The 20,342-nt window shown below is 38.8% G+C and overlaps 1 protein-coding gene across 4 annotated transcripts in view; it reads left to right on the top strand.

The window, feature by feature from the left end:
* The window catches only part of LOC310761612 (uncharacterized protein), a 350,577-nt gene that overhangs the window by 159,862 nt on the left and 170,373 nt on the right, over positions 1-20,342 (top strand). For 3 of the 4 annotated variants that reach the window (XR_014547571.1, XM_083611789.1, XM_083611788.1), the window contains exon 3: positions 4,771-4,824. Coding sequence is in view for 3 of the 4 variants with exons in the window: in XM_083611789.1 (XP_083467915.1) it covers positions 4,771-4,824 (54 nt within the window). In the remaining variant the exon portion in view is untranslated. Of the gene's footprint in view, positions 1-4,770; positions 4,825-11,055; positions 11,130-20,342 lie in introns of all 4 variants that reach the window. The other variant, XM_083611790.1, reaches the window with a different exon arrangement.

The following is a 20,342-nucleotide window of genomic DNA, read 5'->3' as shown; positions in this document are numbered from 1 at the left end:
TTGATGTAAGGCCTGATACTGTCTACACACAGCTAGTCAAGGCACAATGTCCTGAATAGAACATAATCCCTGAGACTCGGGGACTTTACTGCTTTGGTTTAAAGACTACAGATAGTTCTTCTATTGCTGCCTTCTAGAAGGAGTAAAAAAAATGTACATTTTGTACATTCCAGAAAGCATTTGGTTGATTTGCTTTTTGGTCCTTTTTTTGGTGGCCGCACCCAAAAAATGCTACTGTTCATTTAATGTGACTGCTTTTATGTGACCTGTCTTGAGTTGTTGAAAGATGAAAGACTAAACTTAAACATGTATATGTTATCTTTCAGCATCTCGGGACATATGTATACAGTGGTACCTCGGGTTAAGTACTTAATTTGTTCCGGAAGTCCGTTCTTAACCTGAAACTGTTCTTAACCTGAAGCACCACTTTAGCTAATGGGGCCTCCCGCTGCCGCCGCGCCGCCACCACGCAATTTCTGTTCTCATCCTGAAGCAAAATTCTTAACCCGAGGTAATATTTCTGGGTTAGCGGAGTCTGTAACCTGAAGCGTATGTAACCTGAAGTGTATGTAACCCGAGGTACCACTGTATCTATATAGAATCTAGCTTTCTCCAGCTTTCTCCAGGATATGGTTGGTTTTTATAGCTATATGAACTCATACTTGCAGAGTGAAGTGGGCTTACTAGAAGGGGTGCCAATGAGGCATCTGGGACAGCTGATGGGGGGGCATCTGCATGATTTTCTGGTCTTGACTCTTTTTCTTTTATTTTAGGCTTGGCAGATACTTTGTGATATGCCATGCCTGCATGGCGGCCATTTTGTGACTGGTGCCACGTCAATTCTTTGGAATTCCAAATGTGTCTGCTGACCAAAAAGTATGGTGACCCCCTGCATAAAAGGGAGGACTCTCAAATATGATAAATGTACAGTGGTACCTCCGGTTGCAGACGGAATCAGTTCTGGAGCTCCGGTCGGATCCTGAGGTTTCCGCAACTAGAGGGACTGCTTCTGCGCATGCGCGTGTGGCAAAAACTGGAAAAATACTTCTGGGTTTGCCGCGTTCGCATACTGAAGGATACACAACCGGAAGTGTGCATATCCAGAGGTACCACTGTATTGTACAAACAGCTCCAGGTCACACAATATATTCATTTAGGCTGTAGTCTTCACCATATCCCTGGGACTAATCCAGTGGAATTTACATCTAAATGGTCATATGCATTAGTTGTTCTGCTTTATTGAAACCTGTTTAAAAAAATCCTACCCATGCAAATCTCACACCTCTAGTAACATGTAATGTCTAAGCCATGTTGTTGACACTGCCTACTACACATGCAGCATTAGCATGCTGACACAACACACAGAGAGAGACACACACACACCGAGGATGAATCCCTAGCATACATGCAAAGGTGACTTGATTTAGACATCGCACCAAATTCAAAGTACTCTGCTTTGCATGATAGCTTTTTACACATACTAGGCGTTACATTTAATGAAAATGAAAATCAAATGAAAAGATCCTCAGCACTGGAGCAGACATGAATTACTCCTCTTTTTTCCCCTTTAAATCACTATTTTCATAGAGCAGTACAGATATGGACACTTACAGAGTTTGGATAACAAAGGGTTGTGAACCTTGTTCTTCTGTGACTCCAATTGAAAAGAGTGCAGATGGAGTTGTTGGGACTTAGCTATACTGAGGTGATTATGGACACATATATACCAAATGTTTAAAACATTGTTATACAGCTTTAATAGTCATAGCTCCCCACAAACAATCCTGGAGACAATAGTTTGTTAAGGGTGCTGGAGACCATAGAACTGTGAGGGGTCTCCTAACAACTCTCTGCACCCTTAACAAACTACAGTTCCCAGGATTCTTTGAGGAAAGCAGTGAGTTTTAAAGTGGCATGAGCGCTTTAATATACGGTGTGCATGAGATGTATGTGTACTCTGATCTGTGGTCTGAGCTTTACTTAGCTTAGGATGATGTACTTGTGAGTAGGTATGCTTTGACTTTCAGCTTAAAGTTTCCATCAAAGAGACACCATCTTAATATACACTGTACAGAAAATAACTTCTCTCTCTCTCTCTCTCTCTCTCTCTCTCTCTCTCTCTCTCTCTCCATATGAATATGTATGAGGAGAAGCTCAATAGTTGCCTCATGCATACACATTATTGTTCTACTCATCAGTTGTTTATTGCTTTGTGTTCACAATTCACTAGTGATTTGTTGTTTGCCTTGCTTCTGTAAAACAGATGAAAATATACCTTAAAAAGATTGTGGCATTCAGATTACAGTCTTAAACTAAATATAATTAATGATTTTTTTATATATGTATCTAACGAGAATAAGCTTCAAACATTGTCAACATTCTCCTTAAGCATTCATGACCTGGCAGAATAATCAGACTGTTCTGGGTGAATATAAGCTGTTTGAAATTTTTCAGGGAATTATTATCCATTTGAAAATAAGATGAAGAGAATATTAAATGCGTTTTGGCTTTGGGGAAATCACTTTTCCACCCTCTTAATTTTTTTAATCTATTGAAATGAAACCTGACCGCCTTTATTGTATATCAATAATCATCAATATTTAATTTAACCTTCTCTAATCTTTAGTAGATTTCTTGTTTTGCAAAATATGGCTGAAAAATGTAAATACAATTTCTTTCGGATCAGAGTTTGATGTGAGATCCTTCTGAAGATTGGTGGGTAAAGATCAGCATAGAAATAATTTCTTAGCTTTTGAAATGGTTATGCCAAGACACACCGAGAGACTCTGAGCATTAGCCAAATAGCTGCCCTTAAAATCTCAACTTCAAAATTGACTTTTGCATGCGTAACCTGAATTGTTGGCAACCTGTTCTGCAACACCATGGCGTACAGCAACAGGTTACTGCATAAATAATTCATTAGGCCATCGCCTTCCATCATGCTTAGAAAACAGACACCAGAGATTTTAAAATCTTAGCACATTTCAGTGTTGTTACACCTGACCCCTTGTGTATAGCTCCTGCTCACGGGAAAGGGACAACAAGTGTTATGGCCTGCAGATGCTATCGGTGCGTATTTACATGGACCCGTGAAAATGCCATTACAGTTAACAAATATGAAAAGTATATAGTGATGTGTGTGAGAAACAGAGACAGAGAATAGAACAATGATATGCAACATGATGGATGCTTTAGTTAGATGATGCATGATTAATAGCCATAGATTAAGCAGAAACAGAACAGGACCTGCAAGACCAGACTTCAAATCTCCATAAATAAAGCACACTGGGCAACCTTGAGCCAGTCACTGCCTCTCAGCCAAACCTACCTCACATGATTGTTGTGAGGATTAAATGGGGGAGGACGAGGACCATATGCGCTACCCCGAGGTCCTGGGAGGAAAAGATGGGTTAGAAATGTCAAAAAGAAAATAAATGCAGAAGTGACATGGACCAGAAATAGACTGATCTGCCGATCTCTACTATGGCGTGTAAAATAATCCTATAGTGTAATCTAGGCTCAGGAGGAAGCATTGTTCTAGGTGCATTTTGCGACATGGAATATCATTAGTGCAAGCGGTTTCTGAGTTCTGGGCACAGTACTGCACCTAAGATTTCAGATTAAAACTGCAGAGTGGAAGTAAAGAAGGACCTTTTTCTGCCTTCCCACTTCCAACTACTCTTTGAAGACTGGAGAAGAGACCCTCTTAAGAATATTAGGGGGGTGGGCAGGGGAAGGACTAGACCATGTGAAAATTGAACATAATATTTTAGCTGCAGTTCATTCATTTTCAGCTTGTTGTGCTTGAGGTGAGAATATTCTCCGGAGAATATTCTCGAGAATGCGAATATTCTCTGCTAGAAAATTCTGCGGAGAATATTCTCCACAAACAGTAAATTCTGATGTAAGAACCAGTTTTACAACCCACATTTTAAAAATCTAGTAAATAATAAGTAAAGCTGTGATATTGCCAGTGTAAGTAATGAATAATGATTTTTTTTGATCTAGCTGCATTACTGAGCATTGTGTCATTCACCATTGGCAGTTCTGAAATGTGAGCTTCAGAAAACATATATATATATATATATATATATATATATATATATATGCACACACACACACACACACACTCTGTATATTTAGTTTTAAAGATGCTATTCATTTAATTTGATGAACATTTGAATTCGTATTTACTTCAACTATATGTAATAGCCTTTCTTCTATTTTGGTGTGACCTTATTCATAGCAATTCTATACCCTTGGCCATACAGTGTGATTTTACCCCCCAGAAAGTAGCTTTAATGCTTTATACACTTAAAGTACCTAGGCCTATACAATTATGTGTAACATAAGTGCCAGTAACCAGTTTTTTCAGTGCCATTCAATGGTACAATATTCTCATTAATCGAGAATATTCTTGAGAATATTCTCCAAAAGATTATTCTGGAGTATTTAATATCACTAGTTGTGCCCATAAGCTAGGTTTAAGGTGCCATTTAGCTCCTAGCTTTCATATTTCAGTTTTGAACACTTGAAGGAAGCACCATTTTCTACTGCCTCAGGCTGCAATCGTCTATGTACTTATTTGGAAGTAAGTCCATTGGACCCATGCATAGAATTTTACTGTAACAAGCATCTAAGGATTAAGAAATGAGAATAGAAATGTCTTGAAGCTCCCTGAGACATTTCATTGGTCTCATTGAGTATCTGCCCTTGAAATCCCACTTTCTTGTAACCTATAGATAATATTAACTTTGTCCTTTTCTTTAGGACAAATTGTACTGGCAAGAAGTTCCATGGAAACCAATAAGATTGAAGTGACGGGTAAGTGAATATATTCCAAATAAAGCTAAACTAGATATGATGTTTTGCAGGGGAAACTTTATTTTGATTAATGGATATGGTTTTTCTTTTAAATGTGAAAGAAATGAACATACTCCAAGCACAGGAAAGAAGAATGTGCTTATTTTTTCCCCACTGGCATTTATTTCATTTATGTAACGAAATTCAGTGCTGCAAAGATTAAACGTGCATACTGATCATAATATTCTGCCTTGCATTGTCTGCACAATATGGTTAAAATGAATTCACTGTTGAGAAAAAAATAACAACTTAATGATAAAAGGGCATTTTTTCCACCCCAGAGACAGGCTGATCTGAATGTTATCAGCTACTAATTAATCTAGAATTACTTTTCAGATATTGTTTGGCAGCTAGCAATTCTTAACAAAATAATTATATATTTGTTTCTATGGCTAACAAATTAAATGCTAATTGTGCCCTAGCTGGAAGTTGGCAGGATCTTGCAATAATTTGTTTTGGTTCATTTAATATATCTTTTATAAATGCATAATGGTAACCAACATTATTTATTTATCATGGAATAAATAAATATTTAGATCGTCTTTGCATTGTTATGGATCACTGGTGCAAGATTCATCAACTAATTTTGCATAGTAATACATTTTATAATTATGATGAGAGTTGAAGTTTCATTACAACGGCTGCAAGAACAGGCAGAGCTTGTGGAGTACATTTTTTTCCTTATTATTCATGCTGTCTGTTTGGAACATCTTGAAAACACAATGTGCTATATGGCTTTTCATACAAAATGTAGCAGTATTTTAGTCCACCAAAATTAGTATCTCATTCTTCTAGTGTGCTGACTGAATCTATGAATGTCTCTTTTCTTTGTTTCCTTGCTAAAACTATGTCTATACCACCCTTGAATCACATTCCCAAGCAGTTTATATAAAGAATAAAACAGGTGAAGTTGCAATCCTGTGGTCTCTGGGAAGACATCCTAGGAGGCATAGGATCTTTTGAATCACCCCCTCCTGCTTGAAAAGGGAGATCTGTCATCATGAGGATGAGGAAAGGACTGCAGCTGGTTCTTCTGGTGGTAGGTATTTGACAGTCAATGCCAGGCATGTTGGCAATATCCTCCCCCAGTGAGCAGTCAAGCTGCCATATTTTTCACCAGCTGCAGCTTACAGACAAACTTCAAGGGCAGCCCCATATAAACTGCATTGCAGTAATCCAGCCTGGAGGTTACCAAGTGTCCTGCAGGGTTCCATATACCATGGAATGGAGCACTTAACTTATGGGGCAATCTCCTTAATGAAACTAAGATTTCCGTTACTATTTCTGTTTTTCCTCCCTTTACCCTGTCAAAAAAAAAAAAAACAAACTACGGTATATACTTTCAGAAATCCCATCTGAGTAAATATCAGACTTAAAAATATTATTCAGGGGGCAGGGAGTGTATTTCAAATCAAACACTAGTTTCGTTTTTAATCAAGAATAAAGATGTTAAAATATCATGGTCGTCTCACACAAGAAGCAGGCTTTTCCTGCAGTCTTTGCAATTTGTATCACAAATGAATGCTTCGTTAACATTTGTATATCATTTCCTGCTCAGCAAATTTCCTGTTACAATGTTCCAGCATCTGTTCAGAGAGATGAAACAAAGAACTACCACTAAGGTGTCCATTGACTGAAGATGAGTAGTGAGTAATTAATGCAGAATTTTATTGTGTGTAAACGCTTCCCAAAAATACTCTCCAACTTTATATCAATAAGAAATTAATGCTGAGGAAATTAGGATTTCTTTTTAAATTATCTCATAACCAAGATAAAAAAGCTGTTAATGTATATGTGTCCAGATATAGCCTATTGGTGACAGAAATGTCTCTGTGTAGCAATAGCTTCAACATCCATGCACTGAGCAGGTAACCAGGAGGAATAATAAATTTTGTTCAACAGTGTGCTTCTTAATATACAGCATCTAAACTGAAAGTTTCAAATATCTCCCCTTCTGGAAGTTGTACATCAGGGAATTACAATCAGCTCAGCATTTCTGCTAAGGAGAGAAATAGTGTTATTTGAGTTTTAATGTGAAATCTATAACATTTGAACTTTGGCTAATTGAAAAATATGGTGCTCGCTCTCTCTCTTTTAGTACAACAGTATTTGTAGTTAACTTTCCAGCGCTACAGAGAGGCAATACCACAAGTCTTAACTCTAAAGCTAAAGTTTCTCCTCATGTTTTTCAGCACCAGATGCTAAGTTAATTACTGTAGCCCTCTTCAGTCCTTGCCTTCAGCAGCAGGATCTGAAGGGGCTTGTGAGTGTGCTCATTTGAACCCATTTACAAGCCTTCACACAATTGGGAACGCTGCACTGTGGAGAAGTAGAGTGGCAAAGCTGGAACGCCTCCTCTCTCTTAAAAAACACTACCCATTACAGTAAAAACAAAACCCAAACAGAAACAGCAGTAAGTAAAATAGCAAATGAGTCATAAAAAATAGTAAAGATCAAATGAGACAAAAGGTTTGTGTGAATAAGGGTTTGGTTGGGGCCTTTCTTCCTGTGTTATGTCCATGCATCCAATATTTCTGGTGGAAAGTCCCTTGGCAAACTTGCTACGAAGATCCACGATGAATGTAAGATTCTCTCTCTTATACAAAGAAACACAATCATTTTGATTCTGTCTAGACCAATGATATCAAGCCACCACCTTTCTTCTGACCTTTCGATAGAGTATTCTTAGATAGTGAGTCCTACTACTTTATTGTTTTGAGTGCTCCTTTCATAAATTTCAGGGCCAATGGAAGAATTGCCACTATAAATGGAAGTTAAACTATAAACAGGAGCTACATCTCACCTTAAGTTCAATTGCAAGAACAGCTTGGGGCCAACAGGTCAAGTGGATGAAATCATAAAGGTCTGGAAGTATATAAAATGTGAGAGATTCAAGGGCAAGTTTCCATCTTAGTAAAAATACTTAGCTGAAACTGGAACAATATGGCATGGATTTTTATTTTTGACACGTTCTTTTTCCTGAGCGAGCATTTAACAATGTGAGAGGAAAGACCTTGATGGTAGGGGCTTTCTCCCTTTCCCTGTTTCACTCATTGCAGACAAAGGAAGGACTGTGGAAGAAATATGATTTAATCCCATCTAAGGAAATTTGCTTTCTTCCTTTATCTAGGTTTAGATGTGAATATTATTTTTATTTTTAGGCCCATTTTCTTATTTTATGGCCCATCTTCACCACACATACACCATAGTTATTGTATGTATTCCCCCAATCAGTTTTTTGTGTCTCTGTTTTGCTGGCCACAGGAGGGATTTTCCAGTTCATAAACAGATTCACTTGTTCAAGTAGTGGCTAGTTGCGTGTCAAGCCCCGAAACCCGCCCCCGTGGAAATAAAGACACAAAGGAGACAGAAATTAGTTTAAAAGTTAATGGGCAAATTTAGGCCACAACTTTATTGAATACACAAGTGTGACTGATATTGGCTTAGGCATTGGTATCTAATGACTATAACTGGCTCCCGCCCACCCAGCAGGAAGCCTGCAAAGGGTAAACTACCAGCAGAGGGAGCTCCAACAATGGCTAATGACTAGTGCTCACTCCGGGGTTTCCGGGATAAAGCGGGATATCAAATCCAAAGTCTTCTTCTAGCATGGCCCTAGCCCCTCCCGGGCTTCGGACGAGATCCAGACCCCCAGATTCCTTTAAAGGAATACCCTATCAAATGGAGGGGCAGGTGATGGCTGAACCTCCCCACATTCCCCTAAACCAATGCCTAACCGCCAAACCTTCCAAAGTTGTGACGTGAGGTGCCTCGGAACATAGTCCCAGTGTAAATAGGGGGTGCCTGCATTAATAAGAAAAAAATTTTATTTTAGGTACTTGGTATTTAAATTACTTTTTTAAAAGACCAACAAATAATTGTTTTTTTAACCAAAGCAGTTTGGTTCCATTCTTGAATAATGATTGTTATGTATTTAGGTCTCACTGTGCTATCCTAACTGCTTACTACTGTGGAATAATTGACCTTAATGGGACTTAATTCTGAATAAATATACTTAGACTCACACTGCAAAACTACAGTCCCATAAACATGTATAATATAAGAGTAAGTTCCACTGTATAAGATTAGGAAAATACCATAACTGCCTTGTTGTTAATACAACTCTTGTTACAAAAGCGCTATTATTTTGAAGCCATTTTGACAGTCTGGGTGTTCAGCTGATGCTCTTCAATAGCACATTTCTGCAGAGAAAGCTCAGGGTTGGCAATTTGTGCAAACTGCTTTATAATAATGCTCTTTTTACATTGGTAAGTCGTAGAATACTTTCTTATCTGCACTAATTTTGTTATAAATAACACAATTAAGGGGGAAATTAAGGTACATGTGACTAATGAGAATGTACTATATAACACAGTACTTAGTATGAATCAAGCAGAGATGAGTTTGGGAAAGGAGTGTCTGGGCATGGAATATTCGTGCTATGTGCTATACTGTAGTTGATCTTTAAGTTCCACTGCCATTGTTCTTTTTAGCATCATATTTTGTTTGGGAAGAACTGTTCTTGGCTCAACTTGTAATTAGCTCAGGTTTTCAGAATTTTATTGAACTGGGAAAACTATTTTCATCTTAAAACAGCCAAGGGAGGCTTGGAATTATAGAAACTTCCTGCCAGTCCTCCCTGCCTTTGTAATCTTCGTAGAAGGAAACTACAATTGTCAAAACATCCCAGTTGCAATGGGATTAAATATAATAAAATAATAATGACATTAAAAGAAGCAGATTCAAGCACAATAAAACCAATCCGTTTTGAGATTAAAATTCTTTCAAAGGCTCTTTATGCCTGGCGTGTGAGGGTTTGGTGAGAGATTTGCCTGATGCTGAAAAGATAATAAGGTAGGTATCCTTCCCAATGAAGATCATTCCAGAAAAGGAGCACCACCACTAAGAGGAGCTTCTATGTGTTCCACTTGCAGTCATCTGGGACAAAAGTATTTAAGCTCAGCACTAGCACTTTGAACTGTGCCTGGGAATGAATTGGAAGCTATTTTAGCTGTTTAAGGATTGGGAAGATATGCTCCCAATTCCCAGTTCCAAGTAGCAGCTATGTTTCCCAGAACACTGGCAACCATGGCTATGCTACCTCTGTACAAAGAGAATTGTAGATGGCGCACCAGCATATGCTGATGGAACGCTTTCCATGCCACTGGCTCTAAAGACCATTTGGATGTTAAGTGACGAAGCTGGATCAGTGAGTGCAGCAAACTTCAATGGGAGTGTGATCTCATTCCAAAGTGGTTGAACAGCATAATCTAAAGCAGAGAAACCACTGGCCAACAGCAGCTTCATCATGTTTATATTGACCTTAATTTGATTGGTGCTCATCCAGCCCAGTATAGATTCCAGACATTAGTTCAACATTTACACTGAATCAGATGGAAAGTAAAAATGAGGTGTTGGTTAATTTTATCTATGAAGGGACCATTGGTCCATGTATGCTGACCATGTCCTCTACCATATTGTAAGGTTTGAAAGAGGACTGTAAGCGAATTCAACTTAATGCTATTAAAGCATTCCCATGCAGTGTTCCTGATCCTGGGGAGGTTAGTGAATGCCCACATAAGGCTATAGAGGTGGATGTCATCAGTATATGGGACTCAGCTCATAATAGTTTTGGAGTGAACTCTCTGAGTCCAGTATTGCTAATTACACCAGTCTGAACCCTGGCAGCATCACTAGCTGCAATGTTTTCTATAGGCTGACAATACGTAAAGTAAGTCAATAGCTCAGTTTCACCCGGTTTTCTTAACTACTTATTGACCATACCTCTGACTGTGTTGAGACTTCAGCAAACTTGTTTGAATCTATATGTAATCATAGCTATTTGTTACAATATTCATTAGTGGCATAGATTAATTGCAACTTTGATTCAGTGCCTGCCCAGTGGTCAAAATCCAGACAAAGCAACATAGGCTTAATGCTTTGAGATACATTCATTCATTGTTTCTTGAGCCAAGAAAACCTGTATTTAAAGTCTGATTCTTTATTTTTCTCTCCTTTCCTTTATCTCATAAAGCTGTTTACCATTCCTACCCTTAAATCAATCCGCTTTAGTTTGTTTGCTGAGGTAATGAATGATCAATAGCTAATAACGCTGTCACTGAAGCTGCTGCTAGAACTAACAGTCTTGTTTAAAATATAATCTAAATTCAAAGCTGTATTTTTCTTACTTAGATATACAGAAAAATATTGCAGGATAGCCATGAAACAAAATAGTAAAGAGGAAGAAAATTATTTAATTAAACATAGTGAGTACCATTTAATATCTTGTTGATTTTTTAATGTAGGTACATTTTATTTAATTACGTTTATTTCATGGTGTACATTCTGAGTACCATTTAGTATCATGCTGAATTTATTTTAAAATAACTTTTCATTGGCATTTTAATACTAAAATTGCACTTGTGTGTATGGGTGGTTATGATCAACATACGTTCTATTTGCAATACCATGCTCCACTCCTATGGCAGGCCCCTCCACTACTTCCTGCAAGCTAAGGAAGATAAAGCCTTATACAGAATTTTTGTTCCCACTAACAAAATCTACCTCATCAAATGTAGAGGCTATTCCTTCCATTGCCTCATCTTGCAGTAATACTTGTTCATCCATGCATGTAGCTCTGCAAGTGGTAATTTTTCTTCTACTCACAGCCCTTTAGAGGTTTTAGCAGAGTGTTGTCCTCTTGGTGCTAGAAATAGGAGGGAATATAGCAGTAAGGTTTATTATTATTATTTTACAAAAAATCTATTGGGGAGAGTATACAAGCTATTAGGTTTCACTGCCTTTTTTTTTTCCTTTTCAAAAACTGGCTGCTCATATTGATGCTTCTTTATTTTTCCTCAATCAAAACTCTTTATAGAATTGAACTGGAGTAAGATTATGATCTTGGAGTGATAGTAGAGCTATAAATGATGAGTCTGTTGGATAGAAAGACTCTGGTATAATAACAGCTCAGGGAATGATTTATCAAGAAATATGTAATTCACTTTCCCCCCTCAGCATGGATTCCCAACTTAATGATTCTTTGCTGAAATAGCCTTATTTCGATGGCGATTCCATTAGAAGGACAGCAATTTCATATTTTTTAACTCACCTTTGTATTAGTTTAGGAGAATGAAGTGTTTTAAATTAAGCAGGTAGAATTGGAATGATTTCCATCCATACTGCTTTCAGGTTATGTAAATGGTTTGATACTTGAAATGATTTACCGTTGTATTTGCACTTTACAAATCCTACTGGATTGCCATAATACCTGCTTATAAAGAAAGCCAATAGAAGGCAAAGTATGTTAGAAAAAGAGTAATGACAAATAATGTATTTTGCTATGTGTGGTAATTCCATTAAAAGAGCAAGGAAAATAATCATCACAAGCTTTTTCTACAACTGCCATTTCGAACAGATAGAATTTTACAGTCTGAAATACTATCGAGAAATTCAAATAGAGATGTGCCCAACATTTTCACCAGCTCTTTTCCCACCATTTGTGGGATGGTTTGATATGAACTGAAGCTGAGAGAGAGAGAGGGGGGGTGGGGGTGCAATAGGGGGAAAAGAGTTTTCTCCAAAATCTTTGACAAAGTGTGTTCTCCAATAAATGAGAGCACGTGTTGCGGTGTGGGCCACCGGGCCAGGCCTCTTGTTGCCAGGCAGGTTAATAGTTGTTGCCTGGCATTGTGATTGGATAACCGGGTTGCTGGGGTAAATTTTATGTTGCAAATTGGGGGGGTGGGACCATAGTCTTTAAATATTGGTGCACTCTGGTTTCTCTTTCTCTTTGCAGAGTGCATCGGATCACCCGCCCACCCGCCCTCTTTTCCGGTTGACCTTGCTTTGTCTGTCATGGGGTCGTCTGCCTTGGCGCAGGGGCCTAGTAGGAATTTTGCCATTTGGTGATTGGCGGTGCCATTTGGTTTTTGCCTACTACTCAGCAATTCGTCACAACTTGTAAGGTTGCGGTTAGGCATTGGTTATAATATGCTGGTGGTGGAGGGGTCAGGATAGGCTGTGCCTGCCCCTCCTATTGCGCTGAAGGGAATTCCGTTAAAGGAATCCTGGGGCTTGCCACGATTTCGACCAATTCCTGTCATGGGACCAGGGCCGCCCAATCCCTGTCATGGGAATCCCTGTCATGGGATAGGGCCGGCAAGCTTTCGGGGAGCTGCTGGGGTGAGCGGCGTGGGTCCGACACTTAGCTCAAATGACCCCCAAGTTTGACTTTCCCTTCTACTAGCTACCAATCGGACCTCGGGATGTCAGTTCTGTCCCAGGCGGGGGGACAGATAGTCATAACCAATGTCTAAACAACCACTCACTGATTTTGTATTTTAATAAAGTTGTGGCCAAAATAGTGCCCAAAAACCAAAACTAAAATTACGTGTTATGTGTGAAGTTATTTGAGGGGTGGCATGGGGACCTACACACGCAAATGCATGTTGCCACTTGCATTAACCTTACAAGACCAATAAGGGCTTCTTGCTTATCTAGACAAATTTCCCTCTCCTTTTAACCACTAAGAAGCCTAATTTGGCATTGAGCAGTCTATACTCTGATAAATGGTAAATAAAAGTAATACTACTTGCACAGGACACATAATTGGGAGAACCCATTAAACTCATACATTGGCCTTGGAGTGTCCATTTGACCTTAACAAGCCTAACCTAGCATGCAGAATTAATGTGTAAACAACATGGTGTAAGCTTACTGGCAGGAGGAAGCTGGAATTTGGTTTGGCCTGCTCGCGCTGCTTCCTATTTGACAATGCAGAACTCTAAACTAGTTTGAAGCCTAACCATGGAGTCAGGAGACAGGATAATGTTGTGTAGTTTAGTGATGCTTTCAAAGTTCAGAATGGATTGCAGACTCATAAGTGACTTCCCCCACTCTAAACCAGATTGCAACCTGAGCCCACAGCACAATTGATGTTTGGGTGCAACCACCACCAACACACCCACACACACCAGTTCTCTCTTTTCTAAGTAATGAGTGACAGCACAAGATGAGCGACAGCTGAAGAATTACAGGGCAGTGTATGGAATTCAGAGGAAGAGCTGGCTAGGAGCATAGCTGCAGGGGAATATTAGAAGACTGGGTAGGGACAGTACCTGCGAATACTTCCCTTGGCAAATCACATCTTTCCCTCATCTTGTGTGGGAAACTGACAGTCCGGATTTCTGCCCTGTGGTTGAACTGTTTTACATTCAGCTCAGTCCTTTAATTCTGGTGTTAAAAATTCTGTTCACAGATGAAAATACTATGCTGCCTTTCTGCAAAATATTCAAGGTGATTTTTGTTCAGTTCCTTTTGATGGGGTTTTGGTAAAGGTAAAGGTGATATAGACAACTATGAATAAATAGCTTGCCCACTGCTCTTGAGATGTATCTCTGCTCTACACCCATTAATTTATTTCTTAGAATGTAGGATTATCATTATTTTACTAGACTAATAAAGGGGACACCTTTTCATGAAAAGGTATACAGTGTAAATTCTCAGGAAAAAACAAAGTTCAGGTCTGAACTTTCCTGTATGCATTAGAGTCAATGCATTACATACTAAACTCTTCCCGATTTTAGTAGAGTCAAGACTGTATCATGAAGCTTGAGGTTTTATTGCATATCACTGACTTTTATATCTTTGCTAAATCTTATGAGAGCAAATCCATTTTGTGATCATAGTTAATTACAGATGCCTGCAGAACACCAGCTATTGCCATCTTTCCCCCTTGGCTCTCTGACTCAAAAAATCTCCAATTCAAGAAAAAATGGTTTTGCCAATGAATCTGAGCAGAACTATAGCAGAGTCCTCCAGCCAGTTGGTTAATCAGAGAAAATGTTATTACTTTTTTCCCCAAGGAAGTCATTAATTTGAGCCTGGCAAGCTATCATTATAGCAATGTGAAATAACCGAGTTTCCCTTAGGAGATTTTTCTTAGATAAGGTGTGGAGTTTTCCATGAGCATATGTGAATTGTGTGTGGCTTTTTAATGTTATTAAAGGCAGTTTTATTAAAATATGAACCTTTTGACCTCCACATCAACATTTCCTACCAAAATAATACCTCATGGAGAATGAAAATGATCTGAGCATCTCTTTGGTATTCCCTGCATACAATTCGTCATAATGTCAGATTGTGGTCCATACACTTTCCTTGTTGCATGAATAATTCATGATAATCATTCTGGACAGGTAGAAGATCAGGACACTCATCTTGATTTGGCTTAATATTTGAGGCTAAGCTTGTTATGGGTCCAAATGGATTTAACCAACATTTAAAGCAACAGGCGATTTTCCTGGGGGAACTTTCATTTGGAGTTCATTTAGAAATCCAGGAAGCAACTAGCCCAATTTTTCAGATTTCACGCCACGATTATTTCTGTCCTGTAGACCAGTCATCTAGCTGCCTTGAGCACTTTCTGCCAAGGATACCCCAGGAAATTACTATATGAAACCAGACTGACAAATGAATGGAAATAAAAGGAATCGTGCAAGTGAAACCACTGCAACAGAACAAGGATTGAAAAATATTCAAGCCAGAATCTAGAGAAAGTTAAGAAATGTGAAACTGCTAGAACTGATGTGTTTACCTTTTTCTGGATTGTCACTGCAGAGCTGAGGATCTAAAAATATATTGATCGAATATGGGAAACTGGATCAGATAATTCATTTAAAAAGTTTAAACAACAATAAAATGACTGCAGTTTTAATTACGAAGCAAGTATGGATTTCAAATCTATTCTGTGAGGGGTTCCACTTACCAAATGAAGTTTAAATAATATATATGATGGATTAGGTGATTATAATATTAATATAAAGAAAACATGTTTTCTCCCTCCTGGTAAGTTAGTAACATCATAAAATAGCCTCCTACTGTTAAATATGATCAGAAGGAAGTCATCAGTGTGTAAATGATCATTTGAGCTCTTGCCATTAATTCCATTAAGTCAAAGATACTAAAAAAATATATGAAATGAGTAATTATATTTCATCTAATATGATTTTTACACTTTGGGCACAGTATTTGCTTCCAGCCACTTTTGCTTCATGGAGAAGAATTAATTAATAATTTCAAAACAAAATGAGAGGAAACAAGCAGGCTGGTTTTCCCTGCATGCCTAGTCCACAATGACTACAGCAGCCACCATGGCAGGAAGAGAAGACGGGGTCTTTATCTCTTACTCCAAATTTCCTCCCTGCTGCTATGGCTAGGGGTGCGGTCATACCAGCAGTGACCACCACCATGTAAGGGTAGGAAAGGACAGGAAGAACTGGAGCAAGGGCACCTGCTGCTCAGATTAAAACTTCAGTAGCATAACGTATTCTTCACTATTGAAAGCAAGCATTATGAACTGCCTTAGTTTGTATTTCAAGCCAAGGAGTTATAAACTTCAGAAACATAATGAGTAGAAATGGGTTCAAAGAGAAAGAGCTGCATGCCACCTGGTTTCCCTGCTGCATCTACAACAGCAGCATAAGGTTGGGTTGCATCATGGAGACAATCATCTTTTTCTGTTCAATATCCTGGAAACAACAACATGTTATTGTGCAGCATGATTTCCAGGCATGTTCTAGTCCCCTTTGGAAATGATGGAGCGGCTTAAATCAGTGTTCCTCTTTCAGTAATCATTGAAAAGAAGAAGGAAGGGATAAAAAGTCATTAAGCCACCTCTTGAGTTTTAATAAGTGCATCCACTACCCCAAATTCAAAAATTCAAATGACTTCTCTGCCCTTCCTCTGCTGGTACAGCTTCATTGGGAACAAAGATGTGGGAGTGGAATGTGTGAGCAACCCTAGGTAAAGGTAAAGGGACCCCTGACCTTTAGGTCCAGTCATGACCGACTCTGGGGTTGCGGCGCTCATCTCGCTTTATTGGCTGAGGGAGCTGGCGTACAGCTTCCAGGTCATGTGGCCAGCATGACTAAGGCACTTCTGGTGAAACCAGAGCAGCGCACGGAAATGCCGTTTACCTTCTCGCCGGAACGGTACCTATTTATCTACTTGCACTTTGACGTGCTTTCAAACTGCTAGGTGGGCAGGAGCAGGGACTGAGCAATGGGAGCTCACCCCGTCGTGGGGATTTGAACCACAGACCTTCTGATCGGCAAGTCCTAGGCTCTGTGGTTTAACTCACGGCACCATCCATGTCCCATGTGAGCAACCCTAGTTGAGAGATAAAAAGAGCTAGAGATGAAAAGAAGGCAAGGTATATATAATTTTCCCCACAGTTTGGAGACGCCACCATCCTACAGACCCAGATAGAGGATATATAGTACACTTTCTTCCACTCACTACATTTGCTGCTTGTAGATCATCTCCAGTTCTCAGAAATTCTCTTACCTTAGAAGGGAAGCAAGCTCCAACATTGCTTGGTTTTCTGTGTTTGTTGAACACTTTCCCTCCAAGCCTTCCCAAATTACATCTTTTTTCATTTATTGTTTAGTTGCACTGCATGCTTACATTTTATTTTCAGGCAGACTTTGTTTTTATTGGAGATGGTAAGCTGCTTTTTGGAGGTAGTTATTCAAAAAGCAGGATATAATTTTTTTAATAAATAACTTTGGAATGTCTCTCTCACTATACTAGCAATGTTTTCATGTAGGGAAATCACACTGTTATTCTGGATGAATGAATCCTATTAGTTTTGATCTGGAAATATCTTTGTTAATTAAATTTCTAGCCTACCTTTCATCGATTAACAATCCCAGGGCGGATTAAAATCATAAAACATTATGTCCCAATTCATATAAGCAACAGAACCAGATACAAATATCAGAAATAAAATAACTCTTATCCATCAGATTACTTTCAATACCTACATGGGACACTGGAAATGCAATCCATTTGATTTATTACCAATAAATTTTGCTAGACTGGGGCAAAATTCAGAGCTCTTAGTTTTTATAGACCAGAACATGATCTGAAGGTTAAAAAAAAGTCTGCGTCAAGTCAACACCTGGATGGGAGATTGCCTTGGGAGACTTTTGTGTGTAGCCTTTAGTTAGATTGTTGAAGAAATGGTTAAATTTGAATAGTAATAAATGCAGCACACAAATCTGTATATTGGTATACAGAAAGGAGCACATGTGAAAAAGTTTGAAATTGCATTTTCTTGAATTTGAAGGGTGGGGTAGATAATTTGCCAACCCCCCTTTTTGTTCTAAGCACTCATTGGAAGCTAGAAAAGGAAGTTATATAAGCAACTCTGACTAATCTGCTCTTGTTCCGTATTTGAATAGCCTTTATAAGTGTAACAACCTGTAACAAAAGAATTAAAGATCCGAGATTCATCATTTAAATGATGAGATTTTTCCACCACTGTGAGTAAAATAATACTAGTCCCTTTAAACTACAGTAAGCAGCCCAAACCTTAAGAATCAGAAAACTCTCATCTCTTGCTATATATCAAGGGTGAAATAGCTTCGTTATTGTGCAGACTGTACATAGTTCCACGATTTCCATCATCTGATGGCTGTCACTGCGTCTTCCCCATTGCTGAATGCTTGTATTGGAAGGATACAGTTGGCTTTGGAGACAAACACTGCTGGCCACAATAATATTTTATCTTAATTTAAACCTTAATCCATTTAAATAGTATCTGTACTGTAATAGTAGTATTAAATCACAGAAATGGGAATAGTGTTAACAGCGGGACATTATCTTTTATTGAGGGCAAGCAGCAGGGTTGCTGTTAATGAGGACATCATCAATTTATCAGTTAAAGGTCAGTCTAAAAGAGGTCCTGCCCTCCCCACTTTTTTCCCTTTTTCTGCACTGTACAATGGCTGTCTGCACCCAGAATCATTTTTATCAATCATCTGGTCTGGTGACAGCAGACATCTTAATGCAATGTCTGCATTAATGTTTTCCAGAAGTACAATGTCTCAGGCACAGTTCAGAGCTGCTGAATTGGAAAACATTCCCTCCCCCTCACTATTAACAATTACTGAGTTCATCAATTATTTCTGGCCACCTTTTTATTTTATTTTAAATGTTACATTTCAATATATTTTAGTCTGTCTCTCTCTCTCTATTTCTTGGTAGCCTTTAAATGTTACTAGCAAGGGGGGCAGTGTGTGGAGAAGCTACCCTTTAAAATAATAATACTCAAGCTATCAGACTACAAAAATTCTGCTACCTAATATGATAGTAGAAGAAAGGTTTAAGAAAGAACAAAAAATACAAATAAAAGTGAAAAGGGACACATTGAAAACTACTTTCATTCTCAAGTGTAAAAATTAGGACAACTATAAACATTTAATCTTATTAGAAGAAGCCCCCCCCCCCGTAAGTATGTTGTTCTTACAAAAGAATGTGTATTGGGGCAGAAGATCAGGAAATGCCCCAAACACAACAGATCTGGGTAACCATATTTTGAAGTGAAGTAATGAGTGTAACTAGGTTGGCAGGAGCAGGGACAAAAGCACAAAGTGCAAGTAGATAAATAGGTACCGTTCCAGCGGGAAGGTAAATGGCGTTTCCGTGCGCTGCTCTGGTTCGCCAGAAGTGGCTTAGTCATGCTGGCCACATGACCCGGAAGCTGTACACCGCCTCCCTTGGCCAATAAAGCGAGATGAGCGCCGCAACCCCAGAGTCGTCCGCGACTGGGCCTAATGGTCAGTGGTCCCTTTACCTTTACCTAATGAGTATAACTACCTAAAAAGCTCTAACCCACCCCAGTAGGACTACTTAGGAAGGAGTCTACAGTTATGTAATTTGGTGAGGGTCATGGTAGACCTCTTAATGATTTTCCTGCTTGCTGTAGCAACTGTAATGTACTGTGCCAGGAAGCAGTCCTATGCACAACAAGCTGGTGTAAAACACACCAGTATAAATTATGCCAGCATAGGTAAGACTAGTCCCAAATCCTACTCAGAAGCAAGACTTTGCTGCTGCTCTGCCCAAATCTGGCAGAGGGAAAATAAGCCTTTAAAAGTGTTCTAAATTACTGGTAGCCCTGGCTCAACCAATTGAGTCCCAGCTGAGAAAGTTACACTGGCATATTTGTGACTGGAGATTTAATGCCAACTGAGCCTGACTGAGCCAGGAATCAGCCAGCTGAACCAGAGATCTGCTGTATCCTAAGCTGTCCATCCTGCCAGATCTTGCAAGAGGATTGCCCCCTTTGATGCTGTATGGTTTTAAATTTTAAATTGTATTCCATTGCTTCTTAATATTGTATCATGTATAAGAAATATTTATACTTCTTGTATTGTATTGCAGTTTTCATTAAAATACAAAAAATAAAAGAAGCAATTAAAATACAATTAACCCAATATTAATTAAACCTATTTAATGCAGACAGGCCACAGGCCACGTGACTTGACGTTCATGAGCCACTAGTGGCCCATGGACCACAGTCTGGGAACTCCTGATCTAATTGCATTACCGATTGTTTACTCAGAAGCAAGCTCTGCTATGTTTGGTGAAATTTACTCTCAGGAAAATGTGCACAAGATAGCAGCCTAATT

The sequence above is a fragment of the Podarcis filfolensis genome, assembly GCF_964270895.1.
Source record: "Podarcis filfolensis genome assembly, chromosome: 4".
Classification (NCBI taxonomy): Eukaryota; Metazoa; Chordata; class Lepidosauria; order Squamata; family Lacertidae; genus Podarcis; species Podarcis filfolensis.
The sequence above is the reverse complement of the archived record's forward strand: the minus strand, read 5'-3'. Positions and strand labels throughout refer to the sequence as shown.